The sequence below is a fragment of the Perognathus longimembris genome, chromosome 5, assembly GCF_023159225.1.
Source record: "Perognathus longimembris pacificus isolate PPM17 chromosome 5, ASM2315922v1, whole genome shotgun sequence".
NCBI lineage: Eukaryota > Metazoa > Chordata > Mammalia > Rodentia > Heteromyidae > Perognathus > Perognathus longimembris.
This window is the reverse complement of record NC_063165.1, coordinates 46,694,507-46,710,927: the sequence shown is the minus strand read 5'-3', so window position 1 is coordinate 46,710,927 and position 16,421 is coordinate 46,694,507. Positions and strand designations below refer to the sequence as shown.

The following is a 16,421-nucleotide window of genomic DNA, read 5'->3' as shown; positions in this document are numbered from 1 at the left end:
ATGCCATTTTATTAATATATTCTTTTATTTATTTATTTATTTTTTGGCCAGTCCTGGGCCTTGGACTCAGGGCCCGAGCACCGTCCCTGGCTTCTTCCCGCTCAAGGCTAGCACTCTGCCACTTGAGCCACAGCGCCGCTTCTGGCCGTTTTCTGTATATGTGGTGCTGGGGAATCGAACCTAGGGCCTCGTGTATCCGAGGCAGGCACTCTTGCCACTAGGCTATATCCCTAGCCCTATTAATATATTCTTTAAAAATATTTTTTGTCAAAGTGATGTACAGAGGGGTTACGGTTACTTACATAAGGTAGTGAGTACATTTCTTGTCAAATTTGTTAACTCTTCCCTTATTTTTCTCCCTCCTTCCCAACTCCTACCCCCGCCCCCACAGTCGTACAGTTGTTTTACAACATATTGTCTTGTAAGTATTGCTGTTATGTTGGTTTGCCTTTTACCCATTTTCTCACCATTTTGATGTTCCCCTTCCTTTCCCTGATTCAGACAAACATATATACAATACCCAGGATAACAAAATCAAATACAGTGACAGCAGGTGCTAAACCATAGGGAAGATAAAGAAAAGAAAAAATTTCCTATACTGCATTAAAAATAACAACAATAATAATAAATAACTTGTTTCTGGAGCTCAGCCTCTTTGAGCGGCTAAGGTTACAAGCGTGATCCACGGCTTGTGGCTCCTTTTTAAAAATGCTTTTTGTAATATTTTTCGGCTTCATACAAAGAAAATATCCAGGAACTGCCATTTTGTCTAGGAACTATAATAAGATATAATAAAGTATGGTAAAATGAATGGAAGTGTTCAAAAGCATTTTTTAAATGTTTGGGGACTTTTCATGTTTACTTGGAGGACATTTTGTACAACTCACCATTCTTTGTAGCAGCTCCCTTTATAAAGTGGTTAAAGATGTATGAGAATAGGCTGACTGCATGCCCATTTCGGAATGAATATGTCCTAGAACTTGTAAATTACTGTTTCAGAATTTTGAGTTTAGAGCATTTGGAAAGAATTAAATAAATGGGCTTTATAGGGTAGAGTTATGTAAGTATCCCAAAGAATTCAAAATACTATTGGAAACTAAAAGGCTGATCTTTTTAAAGATCTCTTTCCAGATATTTGATCTGGGATGAGACCTTCCTGAGAGATTTATTTAGATTTTTGAGAAGTGAGACAGGATGGGAAGCTTTTCAACTCACAGAGCAAATTGGAGACAGAACCATGTAGAACCAAAGACAAGCATGAAAGGTCACTGGAGCCAGGTGGCAAAGGACCTGAAGGGCCAGGATATAGCTGCTAATGAGTAGTGCTAATTCTATCTTGACATCCTCATAAAATACCTAGCAGAAATCTGTTGTAATGGGAGGAATAGAACAGGTTTTAGTGCTGAGAATATATGTCATATAACACAAAACTAGATGAGATTTTTCGTTTAAAATCGTGTCTTAAAACTGTTAAAAGGTTAAAAAGACCAAAGAAGTAAATTCCTCAAAGGTTATTACAAGGTGTAAAAGGTATGTTGGGCTTAGGAAATAACTAATGACATACCCTGAGCCATTTCTGGCTCCCTACCCTTAGAAGTAGAGGTTGCAGTCTGTGTTAAATTGAGTGCTTACATATTCCCTGAGGTCTCCCTCCTCCCTCCCTGTACTGGATGGCAGGGGAGCACATAAGAGCCAAGGCCTTCTGGTGTATATCTCCTCTGCTTTGCATTCATCCTCTTCTCAACATGGACCTCTTCACCAACTCCTTTTTCTCTCTCAAAAAACTTCTTAAGTGAACTGAAGTGCCACTTAGAAATGCATTTTAAATTACTATTTTAAATTTTGAACTATATAGAATGAACACAGTATTCCCCCCGACATGCTTTATTGAACTATAATTTTATATTTTATGAGGTGTTATCTCTGTGTATTCTGAGGTCTTACAGATGACAAAATATTGTACTATTTTGGTGCATTGTGATTTCATCATTCATCTGTTTTCAGGAAGCTAATACAGTTTTATTATAGTATTATCCATTGACTGACCAGCTTGTGGAATGTATCCTTTTTTTTTTACTATTTCAGAGTGATATTGCATAAAAAGGTATTATTATTAGTCCACATCTTTTCATTCGGTCCTTTAGGTGATGAACATGTTGGGACATTTAGGTGTGGGACTTGAGAATTCCTCTCAGAAACAGCCAGACCCACAATTCTAGTTAGTCTGATTACATTATGACCAGAGGCAGCCTAAGCTGTGCTATATCATTTTAGGGATCTGCTGAAGCCAGAGGCATTATAGCTTTTACCTTCCTCATCCCTGCCTGCATTCCTGCTTGAATGGCTGCAGCTCAGGAGCACTAATTGAGCAGCCAAAAGAGCTGAATACTAGTTTAAAGTCTCCTACTGACCAAGTGAGATAAACTGAGAATCAGCTATTAGACTATATAAACACAAGAACGGAACGGTACCAAAAGTCATCTCCTTTATGCACGTTTCCTTTATATTAATTATATCTTTAAGATCATTAAAACAGGTGTTGGTTTTGTTTTATTTCCTAATGTTCTTAAGTATCCTGTAATCTGCATCAGCCATTGGCCAACTCACCCAAGGGGGAAAAAGATGTAAGAACACAGTGTCTTTTCTGACCTTCTGACCCACATCTCTTAAGAGATATCTTCTGGCGTTCCCTTTCCAGCCAGATTGTCCATTGTTCAGCCCTTTAATATGTCTATACAGTACTAAAGAATCAACTACTTGTGCTTAAGATGTCCCAAAGCAAAAACTTTGTGACATTTCTCCAGAATGCTGAAGAGAAGGCTGGCATGCACAGTGTTCTTGCTTTCTACTGTTTATTTGTATTTCTCCTTCTCTCTAGGAGTCTACTTTGACTGCTGTGTCAGGCAGATTAAGTTCGTGGACTTCTGTGGGAAATACCGCCTCCCGCTCATGCACTACTTGTGCTCTCCTGAGTGCTCCTCCCCCTGCAGCTCTGCCTCGCACAGCTCAACATCCCAGAGTGAGTCCGACTCCGAGGATGAAGCCAGCGTAGCTGCACACAGAATGCAGAAAGTTCTCCTTGGTTGAGCACAATTGAGGGGCTTGTGAGAGACAGCTTGAAATTGTCTAGAAACCTTGTTGCCCTCCTCAAGAAGAGTACATGATAGAAGAGTTTATATTCCATCTGCCTGTCCAACAAGAATGAATCCAGTTCCATGCTTAGCTAGACTTCACTCCGAATGGCAGTTTGCAGTGTTCACAGCAGGGTGGTACATTCTCAGCAGCCTTGGACCAGCTGCTGCTGCTGAGATGAGAAGTGAGGAGTCATCAAGGGTGTGATTATTACAGAGCCGCCTTTGGCAGTGAATACAACAGAAGAAGCCTTCTCCTTATATTAGCCCTGTTTTTATATGACAGACCTATTCGTATGAGCCCACAGGTAGTTGCATAGGACTTAATTAAGCCTTTCTGACCAAATAACCGCTTAAGTAAAGAATATAACTTTTAAGTGGGATATTGAAACTTTTTGTTTTGTTCTATATGATTATTAATCTGTATAGCCTAGGAATGATTGTTAAAGTGCCTTCATCATGCCAGTAACATGGAATTTTATGCAAGAAATAATGCCAGAGCAACTTAGAACCTGATATTATGCAGAACCCTTTAAAATGTGCTTTAATAACTCAGTGAATAACACCAAGCCCATGCCATCTTAACTCCTGTTTTGGTTTCAACAGTGATCCCTCTTTAAAAAAATTTTTTTTCTTAAACTGTCTTTAAGTAGTTGTTTAAAGAGGTTTCAGTCTATGTGTCAGTTTACAAGTACATTGCAACAGTGATCCTGCTTTAACCAGTCACTTTATACTTAATGGGAGACCACAATCTTGGTCAGTCTGTTTATCATAAGATGGAATAGTATATCTTGACAGAAAATTGTAGAGGACACACTAATTTGTGAGTGAGAAAGGTTAGAATTTCTAACAGTCAAATATGACCCTTTGCCTGTGTTATACACTAAACTGTAACTTTGGAGCATTTCCAAGAAAAACTAATATGGTTAGATAAACAAGACAAGAAGGCCAAAATTGAAAGCCAAGAAATTACATTCATACAGTGTCTAAAATTAGTTTAACATTGGAACATTTTGAAACTAAAGCATTGATAAGTAGCAAAAATACTAAGCTTATTCTGTCTTTAAAGTGTAGAATAATAGTTTTTGAATTTTTACTAGCTAGTTTAATGTGCAGTAGAATTGAACAGTAGTACACTGTAAGTTCATGTAAAGTATAACAACACACTTATAATCATTAGATTAGAAGCTATAATGACACAATAAATGCTAAATGTACAGGTCAGATTGCATTAGAATGCCAGGTAACCTCTTGTGGCACACCGTTTTGTATTATAATATTTATGTGTGTTAGGTTTCTGTATATATTATTTTTATTTTAGAGTATCATAGAGGTAATTCAGGGTTTGTGTGTGTGTTTGTATGTTCATTCATGAAACATGAGAGTTTCATGACTGCAGTTGTGAGACGCTGCTATAGTGAGTCCCCTTACCTTCTCCTTGTTAAAGTGTAGTAAGATTTTTTTTATTATTTAGAAATGTTCTGCCTGTATCTATACAAGTAATGATTATATTGTATATTGTAAAATACAAGTAACAGAGTCTTTGCTTACATCTTCCACTGAGCCACAGCAAGCTGCAGACTGAAATCATGAAAGGTAATGGTCAGGTAGGCAGTGCCTGCGCCAAACCTAAAATGCTAATGTAAAACATACAAACTGATAGCATCAAGTTTTTCTGGCATAAATGCTTCTAAATAGAATTATTTCTGTGATACTGAGGTTGGACTGAGGACCTCATGCTTACCTGTTTGTTGCTTAGCTGGTTAAGCAAGACTGCAGTCTGACTTTTTGGTGATTAATTGGAGGTAGAGTCTTTTTTAAAATTTTTCTTTATTAAAGTGATGTACAGAGGGGTTACAGTTTCTGAGGTGGAGTCTTGTGGACCTTTTTCCACCTATTCTGGCTTCACACTGTGTTCCTCTGGATATCAGCCTCTTGAGTGGCTAGGATTGCAGCGTGACACAAGAGGACCCAGCTTCTCCTTCTTTATGGACTGTCAGCTTAACCTAAGTAACAGCTTGAATAATCATATAAGAATTCGTTTTTGTAAAATAAATAGGTAGGTAAATATAGCACTTAGCCCTACATCGCTCTTTCCAGCTTCCCATGAAGGAAGTATACTGCTTGATCTTTAATAGAAATACATGTAAGCAGACATGGTTTCTAGCCTTTGCCATATAATGTAGCTGTATACTAATAGTGAGTGTTCTGTCAACAAAACGTTTATAATAGTTCCTTGCCTATTTTCGAAGCGTAGGATTGGTGTGCATCTGTTCTTACTGTTTGGAAGGGGTGCGAGAGATTAAACCCAGCCTCTGCACATGCAGGGCAAATCCTCTTCCATGGAGATGCCGCCCCAGCCTAACTTTGTTCTGATTTGTGTGTTTTTGAGACAGGGTCTTGCTACATAGGCTGGCCTAGAATTCTTTATGTAGCTCAGACTGTCCTTCACTGGTAATCTTCCTGTCTCTGCCTCCCAAGTATTGGGATTACAGGCATATACCACCACGCCTGGCCTATCTTTGGTAAACTTGTGGTGAAATCTTTAGTTGTTAGTTTTCTCTCTTTTTTTATTCTTATTTTTGATCTTCTACATGGATGCTAATGATGTCTAGGATTTTCCTTGTTATAGAAATATAGAAGATGAGGTAGAAGGGATTTGATCATCTAGAAACAAGATGATCCTGAGTCAGACAGAAGACATATATTGAAATAGAAGGACGAATATTTGAAATAGAAATGGGTACAGTGTACAGTCTTAGTCATCTTTACCCATAGAATGCAAACTGAGTTAGAGACATAGTCCTATCCATTGAGGAAATAGGAAGGTTAGCTAATATATTTGGTGCCAGGGACTGATTGACACAGGGACCAGCTGTGCTCAGTGTTCCCTGTATTTGAGTAATGACAAAGGTAGATCCTTTTGTTATGTTATCAAGAGTCTCATTATGGAGTTCAGTCTGGCCTCAAACTTGCAGTCTTCTTGTCTCTGCCTCCCAATTGCTGGTATTATAGGTGTGGGCCACCTTACCCAGCTTTGTATTTTACTTCCAAATGTGTGCTGGAGGTGTCTTCTAAACATCTTGGTAAACATCTTGGTATTAAAAATTTTAAGTTGCCAACTTAAAAATACATTTTAGACTGTACAACAAACATAGAAATTTTTTGTTGGTACAAATAAAAATAAAAAGTTGTCCACAATCAGTAACTGGTGGCTCATGCTTGTAATCCTGACTACTCAGGTACCTTAGATCTGAGGATTGAGATTCGAATCCAGCCTGGCCAGGAAAGTCTGTGAGACTCTTCAATAAAGTATTCAGAAAAAGCTGGAAATGATGCTGTGGTTTAAATGCTAGCGCGCTAGCCATGAGTAAAATGAAGCTCAGGGACAGCACCAGGCCCTGAATTCAACCTGGAGGGCCTGCACTAAAAAAAAAGTCCACAGTTTTTTTCTGGTTCTGGGGTTTAAACCAAGGGCCTCATATATCCCAGCCCTTTTAGTTTGTATGTTTTTGAGGTAAGGCTTCACTCACCCTCTGCTTGAGTTGGCCTGAAATATGTAATCCTTTTGCCTCTGCCACCAAGTAGCTGGGATTACAGATGTATACCACTGAGCCTAGTTTAAAGTAAATCTTTAGCAACCAAAGGCAGAGAGAGAAGTCACACCTAAGGATGTTATTCCTAAACTAAGAAAGCCCTTTAGGGTAACTGAATTGTTTCATAAAGTTATTACATGACCTACTGACTGTCATCTAAAAACCTTTCATACTAAAGTTATTCAGTACTTGCTACTAAGAGCTGGTTTTCATCTCTCAAATGAAGAGCCAGCAAATGGTAGGATTTTCTTCCAGCCAACTTTGCTTCTCCTGCAGGGAGAAAGCAGTACTTCATTAACCTAGATTTTGTGGTACAGCAGATAATCTTGGTTAATGTTTACCTTTTCACTGTAAGAAAGAAAAAAGTAAACAAATACTGAAATTTTTTTATCTTTGAAAACTTTTTTAGCAGTACCTATTTATGTATTAAAGAAACGAATGGTTATTTGCTAAATTTTATATGATCTCATATAGGGAAACTTTACCCATTATAGTACATACACAGAATTAGTTTAGCTATGTATAGTAAACTAGTTTAGGTAAAACCTAAGTGTTTAGGTAAAACCTAAACAATCCCCCATTCATCCAAAAGTAGAGATTTTATTATGTTATAATACTCATTTAATCCAAAGAGCTTTTCAGTTGTGCTGGATATTTAACCTCAGTAAAAGGCTATTGTGTAGGCATTTAGGCAGCACAGCCTGTAATACATAGTTCTAATTTCCTCTGCATGAAAGAAAAATACTTGACCATCACCTCTTTTAACACTAAATTCTATGTATCAACAGATTTAGTTTCTAATAGTGCATTTAATTTTGTGCTTTGTAATAGTTCTAATCTTTTAAAACATACTTAGGTTGTTTGTGGTCAGAGAGTACTAAGTGCCTTAAATCCTCCGTTGACCCAGGATTGGGGAAACTAGGTAACAGCCTCATCATCTCTGGCCTTTGACTTGAGGGAGAAAAACTGATCTTGAGAGATTTGTCAGCCTAAAACAGGAGCCATTGTATCAGTGTAGAACTTGTGGGGAGGCACCCTCAATACACTGCTACCGGAGAACCCTGTCATAAGGAACAGTACCCTGAAATAAAATCAGTAAAGGATGTTTCCTAGAATTTTATTTCAAAAATGTATGTGGTACCATGAAAGGATAACAGCAGTTTCTTTCTATTACTCCTTTTTATATAGCACATATATAACAACTCTACATATATAGTGCACATATAGCGTCTGGTGGAGTATTAGCACTGTGAGGCCTAGCATGCTTTGTCACTGATTTTTTTTTTATTATAGTATAGATTGAAAGAGGGTGTATTTTCAGTATTTTTACCTGTAAATACTAACATTTTACAAATCCTTTTCTTGGTTTGAAGTTATTAAGAATTAAAGTAAAGATTTACTAACAAACTCTGCACATTGTGGAATCCATACTTTCCAGGCAATTCTGATTTGGAGTCTACAATCACTTACCTAGCTCGTTAGTTTCTATGGGAAATAGTGTGAGACATATTAAAATCTATTAGTTCTAGGAAGCTTATTTATATACTTTCAAACCAGAAAGCCATGGTGAAAGAACCATGCACATTCACCAGACACTGCTTTGGCTTTGCTCCTTTGATTATGGATAAATTAGATAAAACTGCTTTTTTTTTTAGATATCACCTGGTATTGAAAACATTAAGACATTCTTTAATTTGTCTATAACTGATATAAAAGAATCCCTTCACAAATTTTGCTCCTGAGTAGCATTCTACACTTGAGCTGCACCTCCAGTCAGCTTTGCTGATCTTAATGATAAACCTTGATGTGTTACTGAGAATGAGTATTATCCTCAACAGTCACTTTACAGTAGTATGAGACTTATGTTGAAGTTTGGTGCATTCTGATCCCATTTTGTATTCGCGATAAACAAAAATGTAATAGGAAAAACCCTTAGAATAACCAGTATTTTAACTTCAAACTTTAACTTTTAACTTTAACATAAAGCTTGGGACTTCAAAGTATCAATAGAGGATGCTGAAAATGCATTTTACTTTCACTTTGGTCAGATGACTGTGATCTGATTTCTTAATTTCTATATTCAAAACCTTTTGAATTAGGTATATAATTAAAGCCTAACATTAAAAAATAGTGTAATTCAGCAATATAATTCAAGAATGAAGTTTTATTTTCTAGATAAAATATAGTTTATTGTATCAAATTTAAATGTTACTTTATAATGGTAAATTCCTTTAAAAGAATATTTAAACTATGTTGCATACTTCCTACCCCCTCCAAGACATCAAAACATTGTAATCATTTATTAACTATGTAAATTTTGCCTTATTAAACATTGTGCCTTACTTTATTAAGTTTTGTTGAAATCCAGCTCTATATTTCAGGAAAATAACAGTATTTTATTCTTAATGAATAAGAATTTATTCTTAAAAAAATCTAAAATCCTCATAATGTTTGTATTTGCCTATTATATCATTGCTTATCTGTTTATTAAACTTATTCAATACATGAATCCATAAAATGAAGTGTGTGTGTTAGCATTTATTCTCTGTGCTTGAAACAAAGGATAAACAATGGGTTAGGCTAGGTTCCTGTCTGCTAGAGTTCTGCAGGAAAGCTCAGCCCATGTGTTCTAGATTGTAGAACAGGACATAATGTTCTGAGTAAACAGGTCAGATAGGTCAAATGTTAAAGCCCTTAGTGCTGCCCAGTATAGGAATCCAGACCAGTTATATTCTGACTTCAGCCTTCGTAAGTAGGTAAGTTTTCCTCTGTTGTACTTGTTTCCATTTAAGAATTCATCTGGACAGCTGGATTAAGAGAACTGAATTGAACTTTAGAATCAAGGGAGAGTTCCAAATATGCAGATAATAGGGGTCCTATCCTCAGACCAACTTAAACCCAATCTCCAGCTGCCCTAAGTGACTTGGTTACCTAGCAGGTGCTAAGCAGTGCCTTAGTGTAGTGACTGTCTCCTTGGTAACATGAGGCTGGTAGAATCAGATATTTTTAAATACTTAAATAGGACTAAAGTGATGAAGTGACTTGCCCAAGTTCTCTTGGATAATGACAGCTGGAGCTAGATTCCATATATTTTCCAATATATTTTAAATGTTTTTATATTTATATATAGACATAAGAAAATTGAATGCCTACACTAGTACAGATTTCTGGTCCAGTGTTTTTTGTTCATCCATTGGTCACTTATTTTCTGAACTGAAAGTGCTTTGAGCATGTAAAATGGTATATTCAACCAGAATGGGCATGAAGGAAGGTGACGACCACTAAGCTGGTTTTCACCAAATCACGGAAACCAGAAGCAGTGCATTGTTTGGCATGATAGCCATAAGGCTGGGGACTTTGTATGAGGAAAAGCTGGTCACATTGCATACTGCTTGTGATGACTGCAGACCAAGAGGGCTGACATAGCCAACATTGCCAAGAAAGGAAATATGGGATGAGGCTACAATTAATCTATAAACGGAGGTTCTTGGGACAGTAAACAGGACAGTTGAAGTCAACTACAAATTTTTGTAAGCACCATGCTAATTTTTAAAAAAACTTTTATTTTTTCTTTTATTTATTGTCAAAGTGATGTACAGAGAGGTTACAGTTTCATACATTAGGCCTTGGGTACATTTCTTGTACTGTTGGTTACCTCCCTCATTTCCTCCCCTCCCCCTCCCTTTCCCCTCCCCCCCCCCCACCATGAGTTGTTCAATTGGTTTACACCAAATGGTTTTGCAAATCCTGCTTTTGGAGTCGTTTGTCTTTTTATCCTTTGTCTCTCAATTTTGATATTCCCATTCACTTCCCTAGTTCTAATACCAGTATATACAGTATCCAGTGTACTCAGATGAGATACAGTGATAGCGCAGGGACAATCACAGGAAGGGATACAAGAGGATCATCAACAATAGAAGCTATGGTTTCACATGGCATGTTGAAAGTAATTACAACAGTAATATAACACCATGTCTAATTTTTGCTGAGTTTTTTTTAAAGATTATGTGATTCCTTTTCTGTTTCAATCTGAATAATGTTGCCATCTTTAGACTTACATAAATACATAGATTTAAATAGAAAAGAAAACTTCCTGATGTCATGGGAACTCTGGAAAAGAAAATGGTGTTACAGATACTTTCTAACACTTTTTTTTTTGGGGGGTGGTCCAGTCCTGGGACTTGAACTCAGGACCTGGGCACACTGTCCTTGAGCTTCTTTTGCTCAGGGTTAGCACTCTACCACTTTAGCCACAGCACCACTCTGGCATTCTCAGTTTACAAGTTTATGTGGTGCTGAGGAATCGACGCCAGGGCTTCATGCTTGCTAGGCAAGTACTCTACCAGTAAGCCACATTCCCAGCCCCATCTCTAACTTTTAAAGACTTTTTTGAGTTTAAAAACGACAGTACGTGAATTGGATATAATCTCAGAAGTTAAGCTTATTTCACAGCTGAGAAGCCTCTACAATTTTAGAATTTTTTGTTAGCCTCGACAATGACCTCTGAGATTCTTTGTATCTAAGAGTCTACAATTATCTGTGGTCAAAGTTCTTCCAATTTTTTGTAGCTCAAAAACATTTAAACATTTGTATCACTGACCACACCCCGGGCTTTTCATCTTCCCTCAACCTGTGTACTTGCAGCCAGGGACAAAACTAGTAAAATACTGAAAACTTCATCGCTGCTCATTAATTAAAATTCCACCCTTTCTGCCATTTGTAAGGGGTTGGAGTAATGGGTAGCAGATGTCAATATGCAGTTTTGAAACCATTTGTGCCCAGGGCAGCATCTTGTGCAGGAAAGGCATGTGTGTAATCAATGGACCAGGTGATTGCTAGCTGCCTGTGGCATATTTGTAATTACATTTTGACCTCAGCATGTTATAGGAATTTCTCCTTAATCTTAAGCCTTTACAGAATTAGAGGCTTAACAGTGAATGCTTGGAAAGGCATTACCCCAAAACTGATGCTATAAGATAATCCAGCCATTAGAGTGGACAGATGTTTAAAAGCCTCAGGATTTTACTTTAGCAATTCTGAAGTTTTAACAATTGTCACTGGAGGAAGTGTTTTATAATGACCTTGTGATGTATACTAGCCAGATTAGATATGTAGGCAACTTCTAGATTACAGGCAGGCACTGTGATGCTAGTAATGTATAGTATTATGAGTATAGTATTATGAGTGTATGTGGGCTATGGTGTTACTATTGGACCTTATCTGGCTCCAAAAATAGTCTCTCTCACAATCCCAAACTACTCACCACGGTAAAGCGAACACACACAGACACACTTCCCATGGTTCCTACCTTGTGTTGGTGTGACAACTGTTTGGAAGAGAATGGAATCTGAGCTCTATACAGCAGACATAAATCTAATCACATGGGCTGAACATCAAGTGATAAATTGAGAAAAGAGTTCTTCACAGTGAGGCTTTCCACCTGATGCTAGAAGCATCCAGACTAAGGTAGACAGAGAGGTTGACATCCAAGAGGAAGGAAAAGCAAACTCCCCACCACTCTGGGCTGTTGTCATGACTCACTCTGAGGAAGTTTGGGTGCATCTTTCTTATTGAGTCACAATGAAGTTGTGTATTTGTTGATTGTCATGTAAAAGCCTACATATATTCATTGTAAGCTTGTCCTAATTACTAATGCCTTATTTATAAACTCTTGGGTAATACCTCATCAAGGTAGTTTTGAAGACATGTATTGACTTAGGTCAAATCAATAGCTAGATTTAGACAGGCCCAAATCTTTCTGTAGTCATAGTCCCATGTGCAGGGAGAGGTAGACTCTAAAAATTTACACATGTGGGCTGGGGATATGGCCTAGTGGCAAGAGTGCTTGCCTCATATACATGAGGCCCTGGGTTCAATTCCCCAGCACCACATATACAGAAAATGGCCAGAAGTGGCGCTGTGGCTCAAGTGGCAGAGTGCTAGCCTTGAGAAAAAAAAAAAAAAAAGAAGCCAGGGACAGTGCTCAGGCCCTGAGACCAAGCCCCAGGACTGGCCAAAAAAAACCAACAAAATACACATGTGCACCCGAAGTTGAAGTTTGGATCATGGGATACAAAAAGCAGAATGTATCAGCCATTTTCACCAGAACACATGTCTTAGAGATGCGATCCTAGTCAGGTCTGGGCCCACTGTGTCCTAGGAGTGCTTTTCCTACCCCTCCTTTGAGAGATGTAGAGACAAAGCCAGCTTAAGACAAGTCCCTAAAACATGTTTCTTAAAGTTTGAAGGGATTTAATTATTAATGAGCCTCTTGCCCCATGAGAGATTTTCCCAAGTGTGCTTTTAGTCTAATCGCTTCCCTCCACTTTGCTCCCTCCTTTTCTTTCTTTCCCTCTGTAAGGCAACCATGAGAACCAGGACAGGATTAGGCAATCATTCATACACCACCAGCCCTGGGAATACATGCTCCATCATAAACTTGCATAGTTGGAAAGGTGAAAGGTCAGGTTAGATGCAGATGCTGACCTAAGAAATCCTAGGAATCAGTCTTCAAAAGACAGCAACATCATCGATGATTTTTGGCACTATTATCTTACCTTCCTTTTTGTTCTCCTTTTTCTCCTCATACTCTTCCTTTCTTCCCATCATTATTATGATGATGTTTAGGTCACATAATTAGATCTGGAGGACACCCTAGGTGTCTTGACTTCCAAAGGTTGTAAGTGGTTAAGAACTAGAATACTCAAGACAATGGCAATGTGAGTATAGGTACCTTTCCCTCAACTAATAATAACTCCAATACTTTAGTTAAATGGCCAATGAAGTCTATGAATATATGAATAAAAACGAGGCCGATGGCTTTGTATGAGTCAAAGAAGGAAGAAAGGATGCCAGAATACCCATTCCTACCACTGAAATCCCTAAAGCAAGAATACTAACTCCAGGGAAACTTGACTCTCAGAGATTATGTGGCTCCTAAGCATAGGGTTGATTTCAGCCCCCACATAAATACATGTTTTAGCACTGGGTGTCAAGAAGATAAGCAGGAACAGAATGATACAAGTTCCCTCGTGTGTGTGTGTGTGTGTGTGTGTGTGTGTGTGTGTGTGTATGTACTGAGGTTTGAACTCAGGGCCTGGACATTGTCCCTAAGCTTTCTTTTTCAAGGCCAGTGCTCTATCACTTGAGCCACAGCTCCACTTCTAACACTTATTTTGGTGGTTAATTGAAGATAAGAGTCTCACAGCCTTTCCTATCCAGGCTGGCTTCCAACTGTGGGCCTCAGATCTCAGGCTCCTGAGTAGCTAGGGTTACAGGTATGAGCCCCTGGCACCTGGCTAGGTTCCTTCCATTTTCTGAGGCTGAGACAAGCACAGAAACAGGGCTTAATGTGGACAGCTTGTATCTACAACTAAGAGCTCAAAGAAGGAGACCCGGTTGCTCAGAACACTGAGTTAAGCATCCCTAGGGAGAGGGAGAAAAGATTTGCCATTTAATTTTGTATTTGCATGAAAGGAACATGAACACCTAAATTAGCAAGCTAGACAATCAAATGAAGTATTTCAAAGCACAAAGTAAAGTTAGGAAGCAAGCACCTGAATTCATTGAGAGAAAAGATGACACTTGATGGTAAATCAAAAAAACTCCTTACTAGATTGGGAGACCTGAGTGGAGAAAGAGGCTCAGATAAGGGAAATATAACAAACACAAAGAAGAACTTTTTGGACTAAAATATTTCTGAGATTGTAGACTGAATAAGCTCACCAAATTCCCTGCCAGTTTGATGAACACATACACCTCTAGCAATATCCCCAAACAATCCTGCAACTCTAAGGGAAAATAATGCTTACAGGATTCCACACAGAAGGAATAAATCACCTTATTATAAAGAAAACACAATCTGACATCTGTATTACCAGCATCTGGAAGTTAGTGGAATAACATTTATAGGAATTTTGATAGACAAAACTCATAAATTCCTTGACAGGTCAAGACATCATTCAGTTGTCAGGGTGAAAGAATGATACTAGGCAGATATATAAGAAGTCAAAAACTACATCTAGAATTTCCCACCTATAGAAAAAACTTAAGAAGTGACTGATACAAATAACAGAAAAACAATAACAAAGATAGCAAGATAACAGAAAGGAGATAAGCCACCAAACTTAGAATAAATAGATCACATAAAGACAGAGATGCTTAGACTAACAGTATAGACTGAGAATATGTATATATTGCAAACAGCTAACGAGGACAAATACTGCAAGGAATAAAATAATTTGGGAAAACAATTATATTGGAAGATTTCAACACATTTCAGAATTGGGCAAGTCTAGTAAACAAATGTAGCCTAATAGATCTGAATTACTAAAAACGTGACATAATGATCTAGTATAGAAACTAACAGTCTTCAGACAACAACAAAACACGTTCTTATACTCATAAAATATTTACAAAAGTCATGGTGCATTTAACCATAGAGGAATTTAAAAACTGTCCTCGATTGAATGCAGGACCTCTCACATGCTAGGAAAGTACTCTACCATGGAGCTCCATTTCCATTCACTATCTCTTTAATCCAATAAAGCTGAAAACAGGGCTGGGAATATGGCCTAGTGGCAAGAGTGCTTGCCTTGTACACATGAAGCCCTGGGTTTGATTCCTCAGCACCACATACATAGAAAACGGCCAGGGGCTGGAAATATGACCTAGTGGTAGAGTGTTTGCCTCATATACATGAAACTCTAGGTTCGGTTCCTTAGCACCACATATATAGAAGAGGCCAGATTTGGCGCTATGGCTCAAGTGGCAGAGTGCTAGCCTTGAGCAAAAAGAAGCCAAGGACAGTGCTCAGGCCCTGAGTCCAAGGCCCAGGATTGGCAAAAAAAAAAGCTGAAAACAGAGACTGTAAGAACAACCAAAAGTCATTGAGGAAAAAAGTATATAGGAACACTTTTTACCAAAATTTAATGTCACAGTAAAGCCATTCAGAAGAAAATAGTAACATATTTTTATTACTAAAGATGAAAATTTGCCATCTGCTTTTTTTCTTAAACAGAAAAAATAAAAAAGAGAGCTAAGGTAGAAAAATGAGGGGAAAGGGTTAAGTAAGGATAAAAGCTAAATTGAATGAAACAAAAAGGATGTAGAAAGTACAAGTAAACACAAAGTCTGTTTTGCAAGAAAAATAATCAGATCTGAACTGATTAAGAAAAGACTGAGCAAAGGTAAATAAACAAGTCCATAAAAGACCAGAAGAGTGACTATGAATAAAATAAGAAAAACCTTAGTCTTTGTCACCAAACTGGAACGCCAAAGGAAGTGAGCAATTTCCTAGATCAAAGTGGACTCTTAAATAAAGAAAAGATAAATAGATCAATTAGCTTAGAATGGTACTTCAAATTTTGCGCTGAAAAAGATCCCAGGATTACTTGGGTTCCCAGCTGAGTATAAATTAGGTGTCTTTTAGTTCATACTGATGTTATTTCAGAGTCAAGGCCTATGGGGGCGGAAGGGAAGGGAGGGGAGGGGAGCCCCTCAAAACTATCTTGTGAGTTGCTCTTTCCAGGTCAAAGCTATCCCATGCTCTGCCAGATGTCTTCTGTATCTTCAAAATGTTGTCACTATAGCTTTTTCCAAAAGAAAGGTCCATTATTGTCTCTAAGCCTTTCTTTTTCCAGACTGCTGACATTCCCTTAGCAAGTTTTGATGTCTTAGCTTTCTTTCTCGTCTG

General features: G+C 37.9%; 1 protein-coding gene across 2 annotated transcripts in view; it reads left to right on the top strand.

Annotated features, from left to right (window-relative positions):
- Lrrc58 (leucine rich repeat containing 58) overlaps positions 1-14,414 on the top strand; it is a 28,221-nt gene extending 13,807 nt beyond the window's left edge. The window contains exons 4-5 of one of the 2 annotated variants that reach the window (XR_007211008.1): positions 2,879-5,412; positions 14,404-14,414. Coding sequence is in view for 1 of the 2 variants with exons in the window: in XM_048346712.1 (XP_048202669.1) it covers positions 2,879-3,087 (209 nt within the window). In the remaining variant the exon portion in view is untranslated. Of the gene's footprint in view, positions 1-2,878; positions 6,351-14,403 lie in introns of those variants that run through there. The other variant, XM_048346712.1, reaches the window with a different exon arrangement.
- The last annotated feature ends 2,007 nt before the right edge of the window (positions 14,415-16,421 follow it).